At 35.5% G+C, this 27247-nt stretch overlaps 4 protein-coding genes across 5 annotated transcripts; 2 read left to right on the plus strand and 2 right to left on the minus strand.

The window, feature by feature from the left end:
* The first annotated feature begins 1676 nt into the window (after positions 1–1676).
* LOC108596716 (sex peptide receptor) lies at positions 1677–27243 on the plus strand. Of its 2 annotated transcripts, none has more exons than XM_017982749.1 (7): positions 1677–1760; positions 23255–23558; positions 25115–25286; positions 25356–25482; positions 25644–25865; positions 25934–26113; positions 26384–27243. In XM_017982749.1, the coding sequence occupies exons 2-7, from the start codon at positions 23328–23330 to the stop codon at positions 26703–26705; spliced, it is 1254 nt and encodes a 417-aa protein (XP_017838238.1). In that variant the 5' UTR covers positions 1677–1760; positions 23255–23327; the 3' UTR covers positions 26706–27243. The 2 variants fall into 2 exon arrangements, with proteins under 2 accessions (XP_017838238.1, XP_017838239.1); XM_017982750.1 differs by having other exon boundaries at positions 25671–25865; positions 26384–27241.
* LOC108596719 lies at positions 5177–5556 on the minus strand. The gene is made up of 2 exons (XM_017982752.2): positions 5367–5556; positions 5177–5306 (listed from the first exon to the last, which is right to left on the minus strand). Exons 1-2 carry the CDS (start codon positions 5485–5487, stop codon positions 5212–5214), a joined length of 216 nt encoding a protein of 71 aa, XP_017838241.1. The 5' UTR covers positions 5488–5556; the 3' UTR covers positions 5177–5211.
* On the plus strand, positions 13862–15778 carry LOC108596714 (transcription factor Ouib). The gene is made up of 2 exons (XM_017982747.2): positions 13862–14290; positions 14361–15778. Exons 1-2 carry the CDS (start codon positions 14093–14095, stop codon positions 15732–15734), a joined length of 1572 nt encoding a protein of 523 aa, XP_017838236.1. The 5' UTR covers positions 13862–14092; the 3' UTR covers positions 15735–15778.
* On the minus strand, positions 17183–18850 carry LOC108596717. The gene is made up of 2 exons (XM_017982751.1): positions 18792–18850; positions 17183–17705 (listed from the first exon to the last, which is right to left on the minus strand). Exons 1-2 carry the CDS (start codon positions 18801–18803, stop codon positions 17415–17417), a joined length of 303 nt encoding a protein of 100 aa, XP_017838240.1. The 5' UTR covers positions 18804–18850; the 3' UTR covers positions 17183–17414.
* Positions 27244–27247: the final 4 nt, after the last annotated feature.

Genomic DNA, 27247 nt, shown 5'->3' on the forward strand with positions numbered 1-27247 from the left:
GACTTAAAGTATTTATGCTAGCTTATCAATCTGATGTGTGTGTGTGTGTGTGTGTGTGCGCGTGAATTTTATAGACCCAGCATATAAAAATGCACAGCGGCTTCTTTAAGTTAGTTAAATGCGTTTAAGTTTATTTTACGATTTTTTTATCTTACTGCCCAAAGCAAGCAGAAGTTATTAAGAAAATGTCTGCAGAAAATTGTCAACTTGTTGCTCAAACTTTAAATTTGTAAAGCTGCTACCCAAATTTTTCACTTAAGCGTGAAATTCATTTTATTTACTTTTTTGTATATTTTTTTTTTATATTTTAATTATAATTTTTCTGTCAACCAAAATTTTTGCTTCTATTGCCACTCAAGCTGAACATTTTTTTATTTAACTTATATTTTATTTTTATTTTATAATACATGCAAAGAGTTATTTTTGATTAATTACTTATGGCTAAACTCTCAATATCATTTTTTTCTTCTTTTTATTAAGCAATTACTGTTTTATTTACTTTATTTAAATGTAATTGAATTATATTTTTTATTTTTTACTGTTAAAAATACTTATATATTTTTTAAATTTAATTCAATTTAATTTTATAACTTCTCTTTTAACACGTGGATTTAAAAGTTTAAATTTGCCTAAAAATTTTCTAAGAACTTTAAAATTTTCATGTTTGTTGTTTAACTTGCTACGTACCGAGTCTCGTTTTTCGGCTGCAGCCAACTTTACGCATTTGCCTTTTATTTTCTACTGTTAGACCGGAAAGGCAAAGCCTTTGCCAATAGATACTTTGTAGCAAAGGAAAGCAAAGCGCTTGTTTGCTCTGCCGGCTGCAAAAGCCGTAAATGAAATGAAATTTAATGTACCGTTTACAGACGACCTCCCCACTCTAGCTCGTTGTGCATCCATTTTTTATGCCAACACACACACACACACACATGTTCAGGTATGTGCTTAGGTTCTGCTCTTGTTGAAGCAAATATGCGAAAGCCTCGAGGCGCAATTGACGCATGCACAGCTGCAACTTAAATCGACAGTTGAAGCTTTTGATAAAATATAAGTGTAAATTCTTGTTATGCACACTTGTTGTGCAAGTATGAAGCGTTGCATAACTTATTGACAATAAGCTGAAAAAAAAAACAAATATTTGGTGATTTTGTTACACAATTTCATTAACAAGCGAACTAGCGAAGTTTGCAAAATACACAAAAAAAATATTTCGTTTATTTGCAGGTTTCGCTTTCAGCAACTTTATTTGCATAGCATATTTTTTGGGGCACTCGATACAAAACTTTGCAGACCAAAAACTTTTTTAAAGCGATTTGCTGCGATTATTAAGATATCAACAACTTTTGGCAGCTTTGTTGAAAAGTTTACAGCTTAAAAAGTTGCGCATGTGTGCGTGTGTGTGCAATTGACCTTTGGTATGCACACATTAAATTATTAGCATAGTTCGCCAGTTGACAATTTAAGCTTAGAGCGTGTTTACATTTACATTTAACTTATTAATGCCGCATTAAGTCAAATGAAATTGACAACAGCATCGTTAAATGCGTTTCAATTTGTTGCGCGCTGTTTACTTAATTGATAAATGCCTAACAGACATAACAATTTCTCATGCTTAATTTGTTTTGCTTTGTTTGCCTGTTTTATTTCTTTTTTTTTTAGCACTTTTTGCTGGCGCCAACAATTTGCATAATTAAAGCTATCAACCCGTAGAACGCGTAGTGAGCTGGAGATTGTGAATAAAAGATAACGAAACACACTAGGTAAGCCCCAGACCTAAATATAATATAACGATTTGTCGATATGTCGATTTGCAATGCAAATATTTTCAGTTAACAAACCAATTTTTATGCGTTTGACACATGCCTCTTGCCATATATTTATATATTGCTTTTTGTTTTTTGTTTATTTAGTGTTTGAATTATTTCTTTTTTGTGTCGTAGGAGTTTGTCAACAAGCTACAGTTGTTTGAGCTTGGGAGAGCAGTAAAAAAAAAAACCCGAAAATGGGCAACACAAAAAATTAAAGAAACTATTTGCCCATTCGCACACATAAAATAACTAAGTAGTCTTAGCTCTGGCGCGTGCCCAAATTAATTATTTAGCATCCTATAGTGTAACAGCTATACACATGGTATATATATATATACTATGGGAAATATGTGCACTAAATGAGGTCAAAATAAAGCGTAAGCTGCAGCGCTGCTTTAGATAAATAAAACAATTTTTATTTAATTTTTAGCACATTATTTTAACTTAATATAATATACAAATTATTTTCGATGATATTAGACAAAAAAAAACGTTGCACAGCTTAGCAGCTTCGTATTAAGATTTCTGATTTTTTTTTTAATTTTTAGCACATTTATTTAACATAATATAAAATGTTAAAATAATTTTTGATGAAAAAAAACGTTGAACAGCTTAGCAGCTTTGTATTGAGATTTCTGATTAAGCAATAAATATTATCTTAATACATTTAATGCGTACCAATTGTTGTATTTATTTATGCTCCAAAAATTGCGCATATTTCCCATAGTACACTCTAGCCGGATGCTAATGCTAGAGCGCTCGTGTAATTGTGTCTTCAACTATATGACGCTCATTTACTGTTTTGGTTTATGTAACAATTTCGGTCGCTTTTAATTGCAAACACTCTTACGTACTCTCTAGTTGTGTGTGTGTGTGTCTGTGTGTGTGTGAGTGTGCGCAATTGTTTATCAGCTCTTCAACAGTTGTTGCGAGTTAATTTTTTGTTGCTAACGCTAGTGATGTGGGCGTGATATTTGAACCAACAAGAATTTTAATTAAAATTGCAGTTATATGGAATTGTTAACTTTGATCGAAGCAGCAATTTGAGCTTAGCGCGAAAATGAATATGTTTAAATAGTAGAAATTATTTCATTGCAATTTGAATTGAGTGCACAACAAACTTTACAAATAAACGCATTTTAAAGAAAACTAATAAAAGCACAAGCCCAACATCACAAATTTGTTACCATTTGATTGATTAATTAAATAATAAATTAAACAATTTGTTTATATTTCTCTCTACTATTGTAAGAAAATAAAAAAATTACAAACTGCAGCTTACAAACAAATACCAAAGAACACAGTTTAAATAAATTTTTAAATTTTAGTATTAATTTTTTTTAAACTTGTTTATATGCAGTCTACTATTATTTTTAGGTATTTTCAGCATAAGAAAACAAACTTAAGCTTACAATTGAAGATAAAGTACAATGGAACTCGTACAAATTTTGTCTACGTGTGACACAAAGCAAATAGTTTGCTTTAATTTATAAAATTTCTGTAGAATTTTGTTGCTGCTGCTGCTAACGCAAAATCCATTTGGCTAGTTCTTTGGCACATACCATCACTAGATGCCAGCACTGCTTCACTGCTGTGCTGGATTTATATAAAAATCTGCTTTTAATAAGGTTGGCATGTAAGAATTTAACTATGCCACAAAGTCAAAGCTCGGCTGCTGCGTTTTGTTGTTGTTTGGGTTACTTAAACAACATTTATTCTGCTGTTTGAGCTTTTGAGCGCTCTAGGTGTGCTGTGTGTGTGTGTGTGTGTGGTCATAAAATGTATTTGCTATGCGTCTCATACCACATGCAGCACGTGTTGGCGTCATTTATGCCCCGTGGCGAAGACGCTGTCATGCAATTTGTTTCACTTGACTGAGCGACAAGTTCAATACTTGAGGCTGGGGGACCTAAATCTTTTTATTACGCGAGTGTCATAAATATGCATATGGACAAGCAGCAGGGGGGAGGGGGGGCGCGTCTAAGTAAGAACTATAGTGGCTTTCACATTGATGAGAAGCGAGCGAGCGTATCGTTGGCAATAGTGTCAACGCTATCGAGTGCAATATGCCAAGGACCAAGGACTAAGGGCACACACACACACACACACACACAGTCGCTGCTGTTCGCTTACGCCCCGAAGAGCTGCGTAAACAATTGGAAAGCGGAAAAGCCTCACAAACTTTCAGCACGCAGCTGTCAATTCAAATTCTAATCTGTTAGTTTCAAATAATTTATAATAATAAACTTCATGCAGCCAACTCGCTGTGCATGGTCAAGTGGACTTTACATAAATGCAGCAGTCACCCCCACAAACTTTTGCGCACAACTTTATTTCATTTGACTTCACTCAGTTTGATCTACAACTTGTCAGCGTTACTCATAATTTTACGCTCGTTTGAGCCTTGAAAACTATACGCACAGCAATTTTTTTGTCGGCTCAGCAAATTTGTATGAATTTACTGCATGATTGCTTAGCTGCCCAATTTTTTATGGGTATGCGTAAATTTCTTAAAGCTAATGAGCTGATTTTAAACAACAAATGTTTTTCCTTGGAACGTGCTAAGAGCAAATTTCTAAAGCATTTCATTATTATTTTCTATGTTCCTTTTGTTTGTGCGAACTTATTCAGGCATGCAAATTGCCTTAAGCACTTTAACAAATTGCACATTTAATCCATTGTTTTTATTTTTTCCTGGATTTCGAGCTAAATGTTAAGAAAATTCAGCTTAGCTTATTTTGTCTGCAGCAAATTTTCTATATAAATTTTATTAAGAGATTGGCAGCTGCCTCTTTGCTTTAATTTATAGCCGTCTAAATATTTTTTTAAATTTTTATATTAAGTAATTTACTGCGGCTTACAAAATTAGCAAAAGCAGCAGAATAAAAATTACAATGATAATAATAATAATATAAGTAAAATTTAAACAAAATATTTTAATATTAAGCTCAGCATATAAAACTTAAATTAAAGCTACTAGCTAACTTACAAAATAGGCATTTTATTAAGCATATTTAATATGTAAGCACACAAAAGCAAAGCCAAGGACAAATTATAATTAATCACTAAAATTTTGAGGCTTCTCATTGTCTAAATTATGCAGCTGAATTTGCATTCAATTATTGTCGCTTAGCTTGCAGACAAGCGCATTCAATGCCAAAGTAAATTTCTATGTAAAATATGCATATTGAATCAATTTATATTGCTTAGACATAAACAAACGCATGAATGCATGACTAGCTGCATTTAATCCTATTAAGTTGGCTTAATAATATAAATCTATTGATTTCTAAGCTGAGCTGTTGTTGATTTAAATTAAATGCGCTTATTTTTTTTTAAATTTTTTTTTTATTTTTCTTTCATTTTAAAAACTAATTACTATAAACACAACAACTTCGGGGGCTTAGTGGTAGTTGACCACAAATGTGTTGGGGTCAATAACAGTTGCCACCTCCCAGGGATACACAATTGAGCGCCCTGGTATGCGATTGTAGGCAGCTGTAAATAAAAAAAGGTTTCATTACGCGTTTAGTTCATTTGTCTGGCGCCTTTGCTTACCAATAATTTTGTTTATAGCCGTCTGGGCATCCAGCAGATACTCGCCGGGCGCAGGAGCTGCTTGGCAGAGGATCAAACAAACGGTGGCGAATACCAAAGCGAGTGCCAAATATGCCGACATTTTGTAATGTTTTGATTTTTTTTTAGGTTTGTTGTGCTTTTGCTGAAGTTTGTGCAAAGTCTAATTAGCCAAGTAGCAGCTGCTGCTATTTATACCAAAAATTTGCTAAACAAAGATGAAACCCGTCTAAGAATAAAATATTCTGGGTACGTCTACTCTATATGAATGAAAGCAGCAATCATATTAGCGCTCTCACTCACTCTCTTACAATTAGACATTCTCTCTGCATTTTCAACAACAAGAACACAAGACACAGCTGTTTGCTTAAAATTGATTTCTGGTTTTGTATCGTTTAATTTCTGAAGCTCTGGCGTCCCGCACAAATTTATGCAAAAATCGTAAATACCTAAAAACACCAAACTCAACACACACACACACACATATAAACAGGCATTAACATTTGGCGTAGCAGCCAAACAAAAATTAACTGTACTCCTAATATTAAGTTGCAAAGCCAACGAATTTGGCAATACCCTAACTTTTGGTAGAAGTGTAGCAAACAAATTGCATTTAATTTTGAAACTAGCAAAATTATTTATATTCGGTTTATCCGTAAAATCTTGTTCATTATTAAAATTCAACTTTCAAAGTTGTACCTATAAATTAGAAATATTCTATTTTGGTATGCAAACATATTAATGAAAATAACCTGCTGCTCATATAAAATTATTTATTTCGCCTATTTAATGTTGACAATGCACAATTAACGATAAATAAATTATTTAAATCAATTAAATATAGTTATATGTGTATATTTGTATAAAAATGTTGTATATGTATGTTGGGGATATTAGAATTGGACAAGCCTCTATCAGGTCTGGGCTTGTATTTGGTCTGGGCTTGTATTTGTTATTAATAGAAATATTAAAAGGCGAACATTTGAATAATAGCTATTAAAAAATTAATAACTTTTTTTTTTAAATTAAAAAATACTAATAGATTTAATTCCTATTATTATTTAAATAAAACAGTTAATCATTATTTATTATTTATTTTAAATAAAATAGTTAAATTTTCAAGATTTAATGCCTACTATTATTTTTTATTTATATAAAAAAAAAGGTATTAATATTTTGAAAAAAATTTAAATTTTAAAATATTTATTCAAATATAATAAAAAAAAAATAAAAAATGACAGCCTGAACGTCCTTGTTGCTCTGGCTATACCAATTGTACCATAGAAATTAATTCTAGGCTACAATGAAAATAAATAAAATAAATAAAAAAAAATGATGCTGCTAAAAAACTAGGAAAAATAATTTTCTTTAACATATTCATATGATTTGCCTTATTGAAGTTTAAATAATATTATTTATTTAATATTTATATTTTACATTTTAGTATTTATTTTTAACTTCAGTGTTAGTCAAATCTAGCAAAACAAACTTATAGAAAGGCCGTCAAACATTGTCTGCACTTTTTGCATTTTGAACTTTTAATTAAGGAAATACTTTTTAAAAACCTTTTTTGTTTTAAATATATGTTTCAAAAAGCTGCTTTTAGCCCACAGGTTTTTGGTTAGCCGAGCAGAGCAGAGCAAACAAGTTTCGCCAAAGCTCGAGGTCACGCCTGGAAATTCCGCTAGCATAGAAAGTAAACACAAACAAACAATGCGGCCGGACAAGTGTATTAACTAATACACGGATGCTGCTGCGGCTGCTGCTAAACTAACTAGTGCGTTATACATTTTAATAAAAATAGAAATGACCGCTTTTTTGTAATATTAAATTATAAATTAGTCACATATAAATATATTGTGCTAATGCTTAGGGATTTGCTTAATTTGCATTAGAACTTTGTTATTATGGCATTTTTGCTTTTGTGTGTGTGCGTCGCAGTTCATTGTACGATTTGTTTGTTGTTGTTTTGCTTTTTTGGGCTTTTCCCCAACTGGGACTGGCTAGCTGACTGACTGTATTTTGATTATTCTGGTATTGTGAACTAAGTATTCTGGTATTTGATGTCCGGCGCCCGCGTCGCTAGATCAAAGAGCAGCGATATCGGTTAGATATTGTGCTTTTGTCGCCTTTTGTTTTGGGCTATTGTTTGCCAATTTGCTTTAAACAACCAAAAACCGGTTGCATACATTTGTCGCCTCGTCCAGAGTCGAAAGAAAGTAAAAACCTTCGGCTAGAATGTAGCACGTATTTTCCCTTAATAATTTATAATATTATCGTTATGATTCTTAATGTTGTGCGAAACAAAAACGCAACGCAATTCGTTAGACTTTAAAGAATCCGCAAGCAGAGCTAACAGTTATTAACAATTTTTGGATTTTAAGTGTTATAACAAGCAATAAATATCGTTGGGCGCAGTGACGTTAATCTATGAAAAAAACAAAAAACTGCTACTGAAATTTATATGCAAAGCGACTTTAAATAAAAACATTTAACATTTAATTTCGCATGTGAATTTAAATATATTGGAGCTAACAGGCGTTAGGCTCAGGAAGCATTTTGAGACCACCCAGCCAGCCATTTGGTTTGGGTTGGGGGAGGCTTAATGGGCATAAATGGAGAATGAGAATCCACATTTCATTGCTAGGTCTTGAGAGTGTTTCCGTTAAGCTTAGTTCATCATAGATGGGTTTCCTGTGTTAAGGTTGTTTTTTTATAGCCTACAGAATATGTATTTTATATAGAGCTGCACACAAGTGGCAGTTTAAAGTGAAATAAAAATTTAATAAAAAAAATATAGACAAAATATTTTATTGAATTTATACAGCTTTTAAATCGCAAATTGCATTATTAATAAATTAAATTAGTTTTGAAAAATAATTGAAACATTTTTAATAACTTATGCTAGCAAATAATTCAAAAATATTTGAAAATAGTTAACTAAAATAATTGAAAATATATGCATGATTATTTTGTTAATTTTTAAATATTTCTAACAGATTAATTTTATTTAAACAAAGCTACAAAAGCGTTGCACTATTTATTTATATATATTTTTATAGTTTTTCTCAATTAAATTAATTTATAATAAATTGATATTATTTAAGTCAGTCTAAGTAGCTTAAGCAACGATTTTCAATCATGCCAATTATTTCAAATTATTTGTTTATATGCGACGTAAGCTGCTTGTAGCACTTCTGCTTGCTTTTAATAAAATATTTCAAATTTCTATTCCAAGTGCATAGCACATATTCCGCTCAACTATGCAAGCTGCTGGTTGTAACTCTCGAGAGTGATGGCAGCTGCGAAATCTGAGCTTTCAATTCTCGTGGGCATAAGTACGCACATGTGTGTGTGTGTGTGCGTGTGTGTGTGGGCTCGTAAAATTAACTTATAAGACATGCAAACGCAGCGCTGAGCTAAGCCCTGCATACACAAGCACTTACACACACACACACATATGTGTGTGAAGACTTAGTTGTGTGCGTTGATTGTTTGATTGGAGTTGTGCGCTCTTGGGCTCTTTATGTCTGCCATTGAAGAGGATATTGTGTAGAAATATAATGCGCGTAATGCTAATGCAGACACGTGCCACACACACACACACACGCACACACATAGCTGAAAATTTGACAGCACTCCTAATTGATTGAGACAAATTCGACGGCAAGATGCTTCGCAGCTGACAATTTGCATTGTCAGTTGTTGTCTGTCCTGTCGTCGTTGGTTTTATGGTCCGCCCAAGTGTGAAGGCGACATGTGTGTGAGGCATGTGGCAGCTTTATGAATGGCTAATCAAGTGCGCTAATGAGACACCACAAGCTGTAAAATAAAGCTGCTTATCGCAATGTTTATTAACCATTGTGCAGTACGCTTTTTTATTAATAATGATAGACAGTTATTTGCTGCATAAAAAAAAAAGTAGCTATGTATGTTGCTTAATATATTGCGTTGAGGGTGCTGTAAAAAACCATAAACAATGGGCCCCAAAGCGCCTTTTTTGTTTATAATATATTGCTTGGTAAACAAGCGTACCACGCTGCGTATGAACAAAAGGATAATACGCATTAATGATTAATTAGACTTTAATGTTTGGCGCTGTTCTGCATTTTAGTATTTCAAGCAGTTAGCGCGGCATCCACTCTCAACTCAGCATTAATGATTTGCTTAATTAATTCGGCGTTCTCTTTCACGTTTGTTCTGCTGCATGTGTGAACATTTAATTAATATGACATTTCTTTGCCTTTCATTTCTCGTGTCATTGCCATTTACAAACACACAGAGCAGACAGCTCTTTGAGCTTTTGAGCATATTATTTTTATTATGTCTGCCACGTGCCCTTAGATGAGTAATTGTTACCACACACCGAAAAGGAGTCAACGACATAAGCCACACACACTCGTGGCTGCAATCATAAATCTGTCGTACCTGACTCGTCCTAGATCCCTAACATTGACACTGCTCAAAGTAAATTCATACGCAGCTCCTTAAATTTGCTTTTCATAATTTTGTTTGTAGTTTTGCTTTTATCTCAAGGCACAACAAATATTTGTTGGCATTTTGATTAACCCAAACTGGCAATTAAAGCTCTAGCTCAACTTTTCACATAGTTTAACTGTTAGCCAAGTTTATTTTAGCCGCCACTTCAAGCTCAGCACAGGCAAATTGAATTTATTATTGTTCTGCCTTTGAGCAGCAGCTCTTGCTGTTGCTTAGCTGCAATTGTATGTTGCCTTGGCTATAACTATAACAGCTAACAACAGAATTTTTGCTTATGCTTATTAATGCGCTAATATTGACACATGCATGGGCGTAGTTAGGCAGGGGCGGCAGCAAGCTGCTGAAAATTTAAGTAAATAATCTGTAAATTTATAGCAAATAGTTTGCAGCGGCTTTGACATTCATAATTTTAAAAACAAAAATCCCATTTACTTTTTTGCTAGCATAAATTAATAATTTAAAAAGTATTTATGACGCACATCATTACAATGGGCTTGCTTGGCAAATTTTTAAAAAAAATTATTAAAAGTTGATTTTAGGTACCAGAGATGAAACTGAATAATGCTGCATGCAAATTCAATTCAATTACTTACGAAATAGCTAAAAAAAAATTAAATTTAAGTTTTAAATGCTACAAAGAAAATGTACTACTTTATTTGTTAATCCTTCACAAACAACCAAAAAATAAATGTAAATATTTTTGCAAATTTGCCTTTGTTAGTCTGATGATGAACATTTAAGTACAAATTCTGAGAAATTTTAATAAATACTGTGCAGGGCCAACACCTCACTAAATTACATCCTGGCTACGCCCATGCGTTGTGGTAAATCTCTAGCCCGTTTATTGTGGCTCTAATGCGCTATAATTAACTAAAAATTAAATCATAATCCACTTGGATTTAGCTACTAAAGTGCTTTTATGTAAAATATGCCAAACCATGCGCTTGATACTCGACAGGCGTGTTATGGGCTTAATTTGGCGTAAACATAAAAGTATCGAAAATTCATATGCCATGAAAAAAAATAAAAACATGCATAAAGGGCATTTAAAATGTTTATTGTGGCTTATTTCTGTGTGTGAGTGTCTGTTTTTTTTTTATGACATTTGTAAATTATAATCTCGTAAAATTGTCATCAGAATGGCAAAATAGCGATTGCATTATCTGATTGCGTACTTAGTACATAAAATTCTAGTCATGCACCATACACAACATTCTCAGTCCTTGTCGCCTGCATTTAAAGTATCTCTCGGATACAATTGCGTGCGGCTTCTGTACAAATGCGGTAGCTATTTGACATCTGATTTGAGTGATTGAATTATATATACATGTATGCGAACAGATGTGTTTGTTTCTTTGATAGACAAGCATTATCATCCGCGTAGACGTGTCGGTTAGTTTAGCAGGTGTTACCTAAAAATATAAATAAAAAGAACAGTTGTCTATATTATATATGCATAGAAAATGGCTAAAATAAAAATTAAACAACGTTCTTAGTTTGAGCAGTTTACCTAATGCTAAAGACTGACAAAAGCTAAGCTTGTAGTTTAAATGTAAACAGACAAAAGCTGAGCACATACTGCACTTAAGCCTGACAAATTGCTGATTGCCAGAATAGCCCCTGCCCAGCAACAAGTGCGTAAAGAATAAAATATGTAACATTTGCATTATTACTGTGACTTACCGAGAGAGCGAGAAAGATAGAGGCAGCGAGAGCGACGGTGTGTAGCGCACGCTTAGATAATTTATTAGCATAAAACACACAAAAAAAAAAAACGAAAGGAATAAGCACATGTAAAGATCAGCACACATACAACTGCAATTTATCGGCACTTATACACACGCACGTGCACATGAGCTAGGGGTCGTCTAGCTTAAATTAATAATGACTGCGCCGACGCACATCATTATATTAATGCATAATTAATAATAAAATACAAAACACACTCAGAAACTACAGTGTGCAAAATTATTATCTTGTAAAATTGTAATGCACTAACACACACACACACACGCACGCACGCGCACCCAGCCAAGGGCAACAGCTCTAGGCTATTTTGACTGCAACGACGCGAATTAACATTATATTTATTTATTAAGCAGTAATAAAACACTTGTGTGTAACTTTTTTAATAAACAATAACAAATATTAACAGCAGTCAAAAACTTCGCCGCGATAATATAAACGATAACGATAATATGCGTGACTATTGAGTGCAGCCGATTATCATGCAGCTGCCCTAAGTGTTGCATAACCTTATTATGGGCAGTTGCCCAAAGTGTTGCATAACTTTATGTAATACAAAATGTTAACGAGCTTTTTTTTTTAAGATTTTATCATTTAAAAACTGAAGTTTTTTATTTTCAAAAGAAGAAATTTGTTGATGTCTTTTTTTTTTTGCCTTACATTATTAACTAGTCAAGTGTGTAAATTCTCTAATTCAAGTTGCATGGTCATGTAGATGATTATTACATTCCTCGTGCTTCGTATTTGTGATTGATTGATTAGTGTGAATACATTTTCAACTAAGCTTATGTTGCCATGACGGTGTTAGAAAACAAAGCAGCTTTGTTTATTTACGCGGAATTTGCGTTTGTTGTGTTTCAGCTTAAAGCGAAAACTTTAACTCTAATTGGTTTTCTATAGAAGCTGCTCGGCTTTCGTCCTTGTTCCGAACACCTTGTGCGGTGGCCTACCAGATTAGGAAATATGAAGCAGAGTAGAACATTGCGTCAGTATGAGTTGATACGTAAGCCTTCGGATAGCAGCATATGGCATTGTTTGTCTTGAGGATGCTTCGTTGTTGCCTCGTTCTAGGAAGTGATACTGCGCGTGGGGGTACGGGTTAGATGTTGTGGAAGTGGATAAGTGGGTGGGTGGGTTTCGCGTGTCATGCAGAAGCTCATGCATAATTAATCATGTTGTGACGCTCGGGGAATGCTCATGTCAGTTGACATGGTCGCGCTTTTTTATCACTGCCATAGTAAGCGCAACGTTATATTTATCTTGTTGCTGGCCTGGTCCCGGTCGCAGTGGAATTCGCAATCGATGGCGCAGTTGTCATTGCCATAAAGCGATAAGGTGCCTCTCTTTGTCTTCTCGTCGTCTCGTACCCTTGACTTTGGTTCTGACTATGGAAATGTTCTCGCTAATGTCAAGTGGGCTCTACGCTATGTCGCCATAATTGTTGACGTAAATCACTGGGATGTATATTTTGCAAATAAGCCAAGTGGGACAAGTGTGGTTGGGTTGGGGTTTGGTGTTTGAGGCTAAGGCAGCTGTTAACGCAAATTGCTTACGAATGGCAGCTGAATGCTGATGTGGCCGCCAATTTTTCTTACTCGCACTGCGGTGGAGACGTATATTTTACATAATTGAAATGAATGCCTGCCTGACTGGGTGTTGAATATTATTTTTGGTTTTCCTGCACTTAACATTGTATTGAGGGTCCTTTGTTGTCGACTGTTTTCGTTTTGCGGCGACGGCTGCGTAAATGTCATGTCATGGATTTTGATTTTAATGAAAACATGTTTTTGGCTGCTACGTAAATAAATACATTTTAGCGCTATTGTTGACAGCTTATGAGGGCGCACTAAGTGCATTATATTGTATTGTTAATTTACCACGTTATTTTGTATAAACTTCAGCCCCAATTGACAATATTACTTTACATATCCGTTTAGCATATACAAGAGGCATACGTTTCTTCCTGCTTAAAATATACTTGAATTTAAACCGTTTTATATATTAAGGCTATTAAACTATTTTATTTGTATGTTTTTAAATACTTTTAGCGCTTTCTGTAAAACTCCCAATACTTGCATTTCAAACTGTTTACATTTGGCGCGCAAACACACAACATTGCATATGTTAAGTTTAACAGCGCTGTTAAAATACTGTGCAAAGAACATATCAAAGGTATCGATTCTTGCCAACAGCTGTGCGCTGTGTGTGTACTCATTCAATATGGCGTTTGTTGTGTAAAAATTAATAAAATTTGCTTGTTAAACGCTAAAAATAATTAAAAAACACATATAAAAGCAATTTGCTGTTTTCAAATACGTGCAATAACAAAGAGAACACAAAAGTAATAGTGGGAAAAGTGAAAAAAAAGCTAGAGTGCTGTGCAGTAACAAGCAACGAGAAAAAATTCTAGGGCCCGGCATTAAAATTGAGCCGCCAAAAAAACGCGAAACAAAAACAAGAAAATGGAAACTGAAATAACGCCTGCAGCTGCCACAAATGGTGAGGCAGGAAGTGGCGAAAATGTGGCAACTAAGCAAGTGGCCATAACTGAGCTGGAGGCGGCGTCATCAAGCAACACCGCTGGGCGGCTTGCCGAAGAAGAAGCAGCAGCAACAGCAGCAACAACAACAACAGGCGCTGCTGATGTTTATATGGAAGAGGTGCGTAGCGCGTGCTAAAGTGTGTGCGTGGGTGTTAGATAATTAAAGCAAGTACAAAAACTAATTTTAGGGTAATACGGCTACACCTACAGAGGATGATGAAATGGGCGAGGCTGAATATCTAGAGGATGAGGATGAGAATGAGAATGATGAGGAGAGCTACGAAGCAGCGGATAAAGCAATAGGAGACAAGGAGCAGCCGGCAGCAACTGTTGACAAGCCGGTAGAGGAGGCCGCAGTAGGCGCGGCGGAGCAAAGCGCTGAGCCAGAAGATGAAGCAACTGCAAAAGATGCTGAAGCAAAGAAAGTGGCAGAGGGTGAAGACGATATCATAGAAGAGCCTGAGGAGGAGGCTGGTGATGGTGATGACGAAGGTGAGCTCATCGTTGGCGACGATGCAGAGCAGGCCTTGGCAGTGGCACGTTCGGGTGGCCAAAAGCAAGAGGAGCCCGTTGATGAGAATCAGTGTCGCGTCTGCACCAACAAGGAGCAGCTAGTCAGTCTGTTTAACAAAGTGGACAAGGCCATAACACCAGCGGATCTGCTGATGAGCATTTGCCCCAATGTGTCCATAGCATTGAAGGACTTTATGCCACAGTTTATATGCAGCACCTGTCTGGCAAGCCTGACAATTGCCATACAGCTGCGTACGCAGCTGGAAGACACGGAGCGGGATCTACGCAAGCGATTGTCGCGCAGCAAGAACAAGGTGCGGCGTCCGCGTGGCTATGTGGTCATCGATGCGCCAGTTTCCGACTCGGCTAGCGACGAGGATGAGGAGCTAAACGATGAAGAGTTCAAGGTATCCGACGAGGAGGCCGTCTCCACCAGTCCGGATACCGTTTCGTCCGACTCTGATGCCAGCGAGAAACGCAAGCCGGGCCGTAAGCGTGGCCGCAAGAAGGGCTCCAAGCGTGCTGCGGGCAGCAACAGTGACGAGGAGTTTCAGAAGAAAAAGAGCTCGCTGCAGCTGCCAGCACACGGACCCTTTGAGTGCGATCAATGTGAGCTCACCTTTGCCCGCAAGCAATCCTACATAATGCATCGCAAGACGCACGACTCGCGGCAGCTCTACTCGTGCCAGATCTGTCAGAAGAAGTTCAAGGTGCAGGGCGCCTACCGCACCCACATGGAGCGGCATGCGCAGGAGCGTGCCCACTTTCGCTGCGAGCTCTGTCCGCAGGTCTTCAAGCTGCGTGTCGAGCTCAAGCGCCATATGGCCATGCGGCATGATGAGCATGGCGTCATGTATGAGTGCAAGCGGTGCCAGCGCACCTTCCTCACCCAGCAGCGATTGCAGCGGCATCAGAGCACCAGTTGTGTGCGCTATCCTGCCGAGCAGAAAATGAAACGACACGAGGGACATCCCAGTCAAGGACGCGATCTATTCAAGTCGGTGGCGCCACTAACCACCACCTATTGGAGCGACAGCTTCTCGGACTAAGTTTTTTAATTGTGCTTTTTAGTTTAACCGACACATACGACATAGCGCTAACTTTTAAGTATATAAAATCTATACTATATATATATATATATATATATATATATTGTACAAACTGAAACCAGAATCGATTTATTTTAATGTGGACGCTGCCCTGCTCTGGCTCCCTTGACAGCTCTGTTTGCGCTTATCGTGCGACTGCATGCCACATGCCGCATAAGAGCATATGCATGTAACTGTGTGTGTGCCTGTGTGTGTGTGCTTATTGTGCGTAGCAAGGACTTGTATACACGCGCCATTTGCTCTATGGGTCCTTAGCGCCCTGACATTGAGCTGACATTTTAGTGGCAGCTGTTAATTGGCTAAATTCATGTTGTCTCAAATCGGTTAAGTTTCTACTATGCATTTAAGTCTCGACTATAAACGAATTGCCATTAAACACAATTTATAGCGCTGCTAAGCTAAGCACATTGATGAACTTTTCATTTAATTAATCTTAAATTACGAAATTTAAATCGCACTTAGGCCTGCAATATCTACAATATTAAAATACAAATTGAATCAAATTGTAATAAAACTTAAGCATTGATATAAAGAAAATTATAAATATTAAAATAAATAAACAAAAAGTTAAAAATGGAATTTTATTTTTAGCATATGCAGGTTAATTATAATAAATAATATATATTTACAAAAGCAATTTTGTTGCAATATTTAATAATTTTAAATGAATTAACTTTCAGTTTTTATACTTAAACGAATATTCAAACATTTAATTATAAAATTGTAAAAATATTATTATTTTTTATTAACTTTTTGCGTGTTTTTATGCTTGCTACTTTTTAGTTTTTATGCTTTAATGAAAATCTAATCAGAGTATATTTTCTTATATAGCACAAACTTATAAAAATGAATGCAATTTTGCTGTTTTTAGTGTTCAAAAAAAAATAAAAATATAATTTATTTTATAGAAAAGAAATTTATGCGCCACTTTTAAATCATTTGCCTGTTACTTTGTATGCTCGATGAAGAAAATCTAATCAGAGTTTTCCCTACATTGTATGTATATGTGGCAGATAGCAGTTATATGTGTTGCATGTTGCAAGCTGTGGCATGAATAAACTGCCATAGCTGCAACACAATAATGTGTGTAATAACAATAATGCGACTGCACATAATGTGCGTAATCACATTGCTAACTTAATGTTTGCTGTGGCTTAGCCCTGTCGCCCCGACTTTTCGCAGAACAGAACTGAACTAAAACTGGCATCATTATGTGCTTGGAAGCTCTCTTGGCAAGCTTTGCCAGTTATTGTGCTCAAGTGTTGCCTTGCGGCATGCCAAAGCAAAAGTAGAAGTTAGCAATTTTGAGTTTCGAAATGCAAAAAAGTAAAACAGTTTGTGGCGCATATATAAATTTATATATATATATATACATATATATTCTTTTCACAAAAGCAAATGGATAAACATGTTGTGTTGAGGGTAACTTTGACAAATTTACGGGAGAGAAGCTCAGTGGGCAAAAACTCTGAGGAATATTAAAAAGTTGCTGTCGATGTTGCTGCTGCTGTTGCTGTTGCTGCTGCTGCTGTTGATGACTTTTGTAGGTTGCACGTGCTGACTGTTGATGCCAACAGCTGTTGCTATTGCTGTTGCTTGTGTTGAGGCATCGTGTGCTGCTTAAAAATGATGAATGGAATGGTAGGTGGGCAGGTGATAGGAGACTGCCGAGTGATGCGAAATAAGCGGCGCGTGGGAGATGAGCGGTGCATGAGAAATTATTGGCGCGTGGTGCACGTAAGTTGGGGCGGCAACGTAATGCGAGTGGGTTACTAGTGGAGCATGATGGTAGCCGAGGCCAAATGTCAGTCCGCGCTTGGCCTTAACGGACGCGTCGGGTTCGGCTGCTTGTTGCTCATCAGCAACGGGTGCGGCCAGAATACAGGCGAAGCCAGTCATAAGTAAAATTAACTAAAAGTCCGTCCATTGGGTTGAACATTGTTTGGTTCCATGGAATTTTTCATTAAGCAGCGCCAGCACGCAAAGCCGGATGTACATGTAAAATGAACGAAACAAATTGCAGTCAACATTAGCTCAAAATAGTTTACAATTTTCATTTCTTAAATTGGCAAATGCCATATCTTTTGACTATATAAAAAAGCGCACTCAATTCTGACATTCATAAGTCTTGTCTGCATGACAAATGAGCTTCAGTTTGTAGTCAAGTTGAAATGCGCTTAAAATATATTATTTAACTATTGTAGCAATTTATTTATTACATAAATTCGCAGCCAACAAAAAGCAACGCCAAAGAATTCAAGAGTACAAAGGCTTACTAAAAATAGAATGCGCAAAGTCGGGGCACAGCCGACATTACGAGATGCGCTATTTACATAGTGAGCACATATATACATATATTTAATATAATAATAAAAAACAAACTCATATCGAACCATTAGCTAAAGCTTTAAGTAACGCAATTTATATAAACAATTTAGTTATTTTTTCTTCTCTGTATTCAAATTTTAAGTTACTCAAAAAACAAATAAAAAAATAAATATTTGAAGCATTTCTGCATGCAAGTGACATATATATATATATATATATATATATATATATAAATTCTAAAATAAACTTGCTTATAAATTTTTAGATAAATATATATAAATACGGATCTTTATGTAAAGTTTGGTACCCATAGCTCTTATATGTAGTAACTGCAATTTAAGACAGACAGACACGGCTATATAGACTCAGTTCGTCAGCCTAACATATATTTCATGAAAGCTCTGGTCTCACACGACTAACTTAAAAGACCTTTAGTACATTTATTGTACCGGGTCTAATAAAATAATTACATTGCAGATTGTTTTGCACAAATTAACAAAATATGCTTTTATCTTTATATCATTGCATTCAATTGAAATGTTTCTGTTGAATGGTAATTAACGATTTATTAAATAAGCAGCATTTACTTTTGTTATTTATTTGTTGTCCAAATGTTTTCAATTGTAAACATTTGTAAGCTGCTTAAAAATTTTTCGAATTGCAACTTACAGCGAATTTCATATTGATTGGTATTGGTTTTGCGTTTTGGTCCACTGCACTGCACTGTGTCAATAATTCAACTAACGCTATTTGCAGTCAGAGTTCGTTTATTTATACCAAAATGCGTATACGCACGCGAAAACTAAGTCAAACGCACTCATTAGGCAAAAAGTATTTAGGCAAAAAAACACAAACCGGGCAAAAAGAACTACAAATCGAAACGGTATCAAAAAAAACACGCACATTGATTGAAAATATGCCCACATCAAGTCACAATTGAGCAAACAAGTTGCAGTTTAAGTGCACATGTGTGTGTGTGTGTGTGTGTGTGTGTGTGTTAACGCACATCAATGTGCAACAGTCTGTCAGTTGCCAGTAGTAGAAAAAAAAAAAGTAAACAATTTTGAAAACTATTTGCCGTACAACACAAGTCAATCAATTTGAGTGTCAACTGAGGCCAAATTGCTGCTTGTGCATTTTTGTGGGCATGGCAACCAAATCGTAGGAGTCCCAGATCCTTTCACTTGCAGCTAATATATCAATATAATCACTGTCTTGTTTATGTAGCTTGAATTTGACTGGAGCAGCTTGTGCAACTTTTAGACTAATGGGCAGCATAAAATATTTAAATGGCTTTACTTTTATAAGCAAAAAAAAAAAAATTTATATACAGCCAAGCTTTGCTTTAATAGAAAGAGCAGCAGCTCTTAGGACTTTTGAGTTATAAAATATGAAAGGATATTATGTAGTATAAACAATTTGGCTGGTAATGTCAGTTCAAGCAACAAAGTTAAATGTAATGCATTTTTTTAATACAATAAATTTATTCGTAGCAAAAAATTGTACATCAAAAGAGATAAATAGATTATATATTTGTATATATTTTTATTTTTGTATATATTGAAATAGCTGAATAAGAAATTTAATATTTAATTTTATTTTCTTTACTGCACAAAATTCTTCTGCTTAATAATAAATTATAAAAAAATAGTCTTGTATATTTGTATGTATTCGAAATAGCTGAATAAAAATTTAATATTTAATTTTCTTTTCTTTACTGCACAAAATTCTGCTGCTTAATAATAAATAATAAAAAAAAAGTACTCTTGTATATTTTTAATGTATAGACCCAAAAGTTGCAAAGTGCAATGCAAATAAATCAAAAAAATATTTTTTTAGATATATTATAATCTATTTCTAATTGAAGCTTAAAATTATTTCCATAGTCTAATAATGCAACTGATGCCTTCAGACTGTTTTTATTTTTCTATTTTTTTAGCACACAAGTTTATTTTTATATAGAGCTTTGCTGTTGATGTTGGCTTCAGTCAGAAGTTGCTTGGTTAATTTTATGCTGCTAAAATTAATTAACTAACTAAAAACAAACTTTGGAAAATGCAAATGCATTCAATTTCATTTCAAAGTGTTTTAATAAAATTGAATGCGATTTTATAAAACAGATTGCTGGCAGATTGCTGCAATCAGCATCAGCGGCACGTCTGGCAGCGAAGAAAGCAAAGACATTGACTAATGTGAGCAATAAATTTTATGTAAATAGCATTTTGACTGCAAGCGATTTGTGTGCAATTTGCCAAGTCATTTAGGCATTTAGCCTGCAGCCTGGAGCCCTAAGGTGGCAAATTGTTTAGCAAATTGAATGAAGTACGCCTGGGGAGCAATTGCAGCAGTAGTAGTAGTAGTAGTCGTGTGTGATGAGCGCTGGTTTAAGCGGCGTATGCTTAATGTGCGATTAAGTTTTAGGAAAAAGCAGCGCCTGGGTTGGTAGCTGTTATTACATTTTAATGGGCAGTCTGAGCGCTGTTGGCCGCGCTCGTTAAGTCAATTGACGCAATGGGAGTGACACAGCAAGAGATAGGAGAGTGGCTCTGCTTCTTCTTCTGCTGCTGCTCGCTGGCGTTATCATTATGTTTATCTCCGAGTCGTGAAAATGCGGCAATAAACAGGCACGTACTTATACATGCGCGCATTTAACTGTAAGCATAAACGGCACATTAATTAAGAGCAAATGTTGGCAAAAAAAAAATACACACACATATATATATATATATATATATATAATGTATAAGAAGAAGCTGAGCAGGCAACAGTGCCACCGTATGGCGTTTAGCTTTATCTAAAGCTTGTCAGTGGCTTTTGCGCCATTTTGTTTAACACGACAGCTGTGTCTATGTGTGTGTGTGTGTGTGTGTGTGGTTTGTTCATATTACGCGTCACCTGTTTGCACGAATTTTCCCCAAAGCGCAAAAACTTTGCACTTTGCGCTTTGCTGTGCTCTTTGATAAGCAGTCAGATGAAAATTGAATAAATTATTGTTTTGTTGTTTAGGAATTTGTGTGTACGCATCTCCAAGGAGACAACAGCACATGAATCAAGTTGGATTGCCAAGCTTAAAGTGAGAGCTGCATTAAATTTTCATATTGCGCATACGCCGCGCCGAACGCAACATTTGTATTTTATATGTCTGGCAGCTGCTGCTGCTACAATTGTACTTTATGTCTTTTTGGCTGATTGATATATTTTAATGCATTTATAAAGTGCGCATTATTAATGCCATAAATCATGAAATTGCTGCGTTTAGCAATCGCGCGATGTTGCACAAACAAATTTGAATTTGTGTTTATGGCATTGCGAAAGATTTGAACAGGATTTTGGCTGCTGCTGCCCATTAGCCGCTTGTAACACCTTCGTTGACATGCGGCTGAACGTTGATTTTGATTTGCCAACTTTAGCGCAGTCAACTCAACTTGACTGATTTATCGTCATAGAAATGTTTTTGCCCCAGCCACGTATCGCAACCGCGCCAGCCAATTAACTGCTACGCCCCAGCTAGACGCAGATAAAAACAGCGACAGGTGTCTCCATCTCTTGCGTGTGTGTGTGTGTGTGTGCGTCTATTTATATACAGTACTGTAGCGTATTATAAATATGACACTTGAGCTGCCGCACAGGCAGCAAATTGAACTCAAGGCAATGAAGCATAAGCTGGCTTAAAGCCCTCTCGAGACTTAAGCAGCAGCTCAGTCAATCTCTGTTAATATCAAGCACACTTATACTAGTAGCCCATTTTAATTAAAAAACTAATGCATCGCATAGCCAACAGCAAGTGCATACAACTTGCTGCTGTTTGCTGACTCGTTTGGCAACTCACTCTTAGTCACAATTTGTTTTTGAAACTTCTCATATAGAAAATTCCACAATTTTAATAATAAGCAGCCCTCAAGCTGCAACCCAAAATATTGCTTTGATTATTTTTCCAAAACAACTGAAATGAATTTTCATTCTGCAGTCACACACACAGTTCTATGTCAAAGAAATAAATTCTCAGCTATGCTTCATATATATATATGTGTGTGTGTGTGTTGTGTGTGGGTTTTTGGTTTATTAAGCTTTTCTAATAACGTCCCTAGTGACCAGCTTGGTTTAGTAATTGGGCAGCTTGTTGCTTAGTTGGCCAGCTATTTGTCATTTGGCTTTAAAAGGACTGAGCCATTCATTTAGCTCATAAATTAGTTTAAGTGATTAGTAGCCTAAGCTGTAACTAAGCGCCATTAATTTAATTAACTGCTATAAGCCAATTAAAAGCTGTTTGAAAATTCTATCTACAGCTGCAAAAATATTGTTGAATAATAAATTTCATAAACTTTTTTTGTTTAAGAATATTAATATTATTAATATAATAATATAATAATAATATTAATGCTGAGCATAAGATATAATATTTGCAATTAACTTTTAAAATTTAAAGCTGCAAATGATTTTATAAACATTGTGTTTACATTTATAAGTAACCATTCAGCTTTTTATACACTTTGACATTTTTGTAAAAAACACAAATATTAATAAAACTGTAAATATAAACATAATTAAGCAAAGATACATTGATCATAAATTACAAGTTTCTCAAGCTTAGTTTAGGTTTCACATAAACGTATTCAAGAGTGGACCAAAGTAACGTAAACATAAACAACGATATCCGCAAATAACGTAAACATAATCAAGAGTGGACCAACAACGAAGATTGGTTCTATGCATTTAATATTGTAAGCAATGCTTGATTCTCATAATCAACTATGTACAATGAAGTTTTTAGTTTTAATCCGACACATCAATCAATCTCAAACAGAGCGTGTCGAAATAAAGAGAAGAGTTCTCGAAGTGATAAAGTATTTTAACTCAAATGTAGGTTCAACTTTAAGCAATTCGCGCTATACAAACGATGTTCTAATCAAAGTGCTTATATAAAAGTTGGTTGGGCCCAACTTTAATTTGTCCACTTGTTTCAACTGCACAGATTATATTAATGTATTTAACGAAAACTTACATTTTTAAATATATTTACAAATTACATACATTAATGTATCTTAGTATTTTATATATTTATTTAAAGTGCTCGCAATTTCCGTTGCAGTTTGATTGATAATAAAATAAATTTCTTTCGTAACTAATTGCAGCTGCTGCTTGTGAACTCTCATTGAACACCAATTATTTTTCAAATCGAACAACGTAATAAGAAGTAATTGAAGGATGCAGGACCTAACCATGTCGCAACTGCAAAAGCCACCGCATGTAGTTTTAAATGAAACACTGCTGCGTGACTTTGAGCTAACTGACTTCGATGTCGACGACTTTATAAAGTTGAGCATTGCGATACAGAAGCGAATGAATCAGACAGACGAGTGCAGTGGCTATTGTCAGGGCGATATCTACAAGTGGGTGCGCGCCTACAATGGCGTCCACGGCTATGTCTCACTAATGGTAAGTTCCGAGAAAAGCGATAAGATACCAGCATAAAGCTTGACCCAAGATTCATTACGAACTGTTGTGACTGCGACAAGCGAACGACGGTCAGCGTGCTAATTATCTTGATGTTGTCCTGTCAGCGTCCCCAGCACATTTTTCACTGCCATAACAAGCAGCAGCAGCAGTGAAAACAAAAAATAATAATAAATGGCAAGCTGTTGTCCCTGAAAAGCCACAAAAGGTTGCCGATGCAAAAGGGTTTGTTGTGCTGGCTTTTGATGAATCTGGCACCTTTGAACTGCTTGTGACTAGAAAATTTTGGTTGCATTTTTCTATGCGTAAATTTATTTATGGCCCTGGCGGCGGATTAAAACCCTAATAGAATTATGTTTGCTATAAAAACAAAAGCCACATTTAGTTTGCCATCAACATAGGAAAAAAATTTTAATTATGCATTAAAGTTATATAAATATAAAGCCTACCTTTTATCATTAAGGAATTAACAAGCTAATGAAGCATTTGTGTATAGAATTTCCGACAAAAGTTTTCAAAAAAAGGCAGACCGCATTTTGTTTAATTAAAGTGCGAAAGTAAAAGTTGCACAAAAGAAATTAAAGCAACATTTTTTGCCCAAAAGTTGTTTAATAAAAAGAGTTCAAAGGTTTATAAACATTGTTTGTTAATCTTATAAGCAGGCAAAAATTTTTAAGCAAGAATTACGATAGCAGAATTTGAACTTGAAGTATTTGACATACGTTAAATTTTTAAGCAGATTCATGCACATGATTTTTGCTACGCATAACAGTGTTGTAAGCCAAAATAAAGCTATAAAAAATACAAGCGAAATTGTTTACAAAAGCAAAAACCCAAAATTTGTTAATACGTTGCATAGGCAACAAACTAAAGTCAACTTTTGCTTTATTCATTTATTAGGCCGGGAAAAGTTTTGTTACAATTTTTTATAAATGTTGCTATTGCCCTTTTTTTTTTAATATAAAAAATTTTATAGAGTGCTGTTTTTTCTGATTCAAATTGAATAGTAGATGCTCAATAATAGAAATTTGACTAGGCATTGAAATATTTAAGATTAATAAAATTTAAATTTAATTTTTGCAGGCATAGTTTTTAAATAAAATCCAGATCTTAACGACAATAATGTGGCAGAGCTTGCACATATAAATTATATAAATCAATAACAAATTTTGAAAATGTTGTATGACAAATATTAAATATGAAAAAGGCTTGATAAACAAATAAAGAACTGAAAGAAACGCTGCATTGACAACACTGGCACACACACACACATACACATATGCTAATAATAGACGCAAAAAAAAGGAAGTTAGTAGTAGTTTATATTCATCAGTTGGTTGAGTTTTGGGTGAGCTGGTCAGCTGCTTGAGTTATGAATAAAACATAAGCAGCGTATGTGTGTGTGTGTGTGTGTGTGTGCGTATGTGTGTGAAAAGGGGAGAAGCGACTTTTGTTGTTGTTGTTGTTTTTTGTTTTTGTTATTGCATGTTGTTTTCATTGTGTGTCGAATGCTTTTTTACGTGAACCTCAATCTGCAGATTTGCATATTTGGCACCATAGCCAACATACTGAACATAATGGTTTTGACCAGAAAGGAAATGGCCAAGGCGCCCATTAACAACATACTGAAATGGTTGGCGGTGGCCGATATGTTTGTCATGCTCGAGTATATACCCTACACCAGCTACCAATACATATACATGCAGCCGGGTAAGCTTTAAGCCGTAAAAAACACTTTAATGCCCACAAAACTTCTCAATGCGCACTTTTCCTTTTTAGGTGAAAAGGATTTAAGCTACGGCTGGGCTGTTTTTCTACTCATACACATGCATTTCACACAGACACTGCATACCATATCCATAGGGCTGACCGTCACACTGGCCGTCTGGCGTTATGTGGCCATCAGGTGAGTTGCCACTTTTGTTTGCCCTGGGCTGCCGGCAAAAAAAAAAAAAAAAACTGATTGGTCTTGTCAATTTGCTAACTGTTCGCTTATTCACCTGCATAACAATGGCGGCAATGTGGCTACGTTTTTTCTCTCTTCTCTCTTTCGTCTCTGTGGTATAGCAAACTGTTTCCATCTCTTCTCCACAGACATCCGAATGGCAGCTGCGCTAATTTTTTGCTTGCACATTCCAATGAGGCGATCATATTTCCCTTCATCATAGCGCCCATCCTATGTCTCCCCACCTATTTTGTGTTCAAGGTGCGTGAGACACATGAGTTCACCACCAGAGAGCACGAGGCCATGTATCATGTGTATTTCGATAAGGACTCCATGCTGTTTCGGTAGGTCCTGCCCACGACCCCCCCACGTACAACATTTTAATTTCCAATACGTATCGCATTTCTTCTAGTTTCAACTTTTGGATACATTCCGTCATCATTAAGCTGCTGCCTTGCATCATTTTAACTGTCATTAGTGTGGTGCTCATGCATGTCCTTTGCGAAGCCTCACGACGTCGCATGAAGCTAAAGGATTATGATACCACAAAGTATGCCATACAGCTCGATTTGAATAGACCCAGCTCAAAGCGGTAAGTAATTGAATAAACTAGTAGTTGTTAAAATAAATAAATTAACTAACTGTCTTTGTTTAAAGTAACTAATATTAAAATTTCTTTTAATACATTTTGATATCCTTACTGATTATTTATAAAACCAGCAAAGTAGATAAACTTTAGTTATGCAAACCTTTTGAAAAGCTTTTCCCAACTATAATGGGGCAACAATAAAGATTTCTTAGCTGTGATATATTTTTAATGCTTATTATAATTGAATTTGTTCGCTTTCTCTCTCTTTTATAGTCCACCGCGCTGTGATCGACGCAATGATCGCACCACTTTGCTGCTGGTGGCTGTCCTTATACTCTTCCTGGTCACAGAGTTTCCACAAGGACTTATAGGCCTGCTATCGGCTGTGCTGGAGAAATGTTTCTTTGCCAAGTGCTATACGCCGTTCGGGCTTTTGATGGATCTGTTGGCGCTCATCAATGCCGCCGTTGGCTTCGTGCTCTACGGACTCATGTCGAAGCAGTTCCGCACAACTTTCAGATCCTTATTCTTTAAACGGCACTTGGGTAGCGGCGAGATGACACGTTTAACGCGAGTTACAACCACCTGCGTTTAAGCAGACAGACAGAGGCAGCGGAGCAGGTGAAAGTATCTCAAAGATGCTACTCGACGATTTTCTAAACTAAATAAAACAAACTTTCTAAAAGTTGAACTGAACTGTGAGCATGGCTAGGGTAAATGAAATGGATGCTGAACTGTTAAAGCAGTTGCGAGTTTAATTTTCGGTAGGAGCAAGTGCCATTTCCATTTAGTTATTTAGCATTTAAAATGTTTCACGCATGTATCTCTATAACTGTTGCTAAGACTTCAAATATATATAAGTATGTAAATGTATATTTAATTAAGCGTTTCGTATAAATTCAAGCTGTGATAAGAGAACAGCAAGTCAACGAGCCCCTGCACTTGCCTGTTCTCTTGTCTTACCTATACAATTTATATAAACTAACTAACTTGTATATAGCTCTGGCTGAGTTACTTTAGTTATAAGCTTAGCATTTAATCTAACATGTTAACTTCAAAGTTTAAACACATTCGAGTAAATAAATGTTTGCTGTGAGCGCTTGGCTTTTATTTATTTATTTATTTATTCTAAGTTCG

Source organism: Drosophila busckii, chromosome 2R, assembly GCF_011750605.1.
Source record: "Drosophila busckii strain San Diego stock center, stock number 13000-0081.31 chromosome 2R, ASM1175060v1, whole genome shotgun sequence".
Lineage (NCBI taxonomy): Eukaryota > Metazoa > Arthropoda > Insecta > Diptera > Drosophilidae > Drosophila > Drosophila busckii.

Bases quoted from the DNA above. Each gene is read 5' to 3' on its own strand.
- LOC108596719 (XM_017982752.2), bottom strand. From the start codon at position 5,487: ATGTCGGCATATTTGGCACTCGCTTTGGTATTCGCCACCGTTTGTTTG. The intron at 5,307-5,366 runs GTAAGCAAAGGC...TTTTATTTACAG, and splicing joins GGCTATAAACAAAATTATTG to CTGCCTACAATCGCATACCA.
- LOC108596714 (XM_017982747.2), top strand. From the start codon at position 14,093: ATGGAAACTGAAATAACGCCTGCAGCTGCCACAAATGGTGAGGCAGGA. The intron at 14,291-14,360 runs GTGCGTAGCGCG...AACTAATTTTAG, and splicing joins CTGATGTTTATATGGAAGAG to GGTAATACGGCTACACCTAC.
- LOC108596716 (XM_017982749.1), top strand. From the start codon at position 23,328: ATGCAGGACCTAACCATGTCGCAACTGCAAAAGCCACCGCATGTAGTT. The intron at 25,483-25,643 runs GTGAGTTGCCAC...TCTGTGGTATAG, and splicing joins TGGCGTTATGTGGCCATCAG to CAAACTGTTTCCATCTCTTC. The intron at 26,114-26,383 runs GTAAGTAATTGA...TCTCTTTTATAG, and splicing joins AATAGACCCAGCTCAAAGCG to TCCACCGCGCTGTGATCGAC.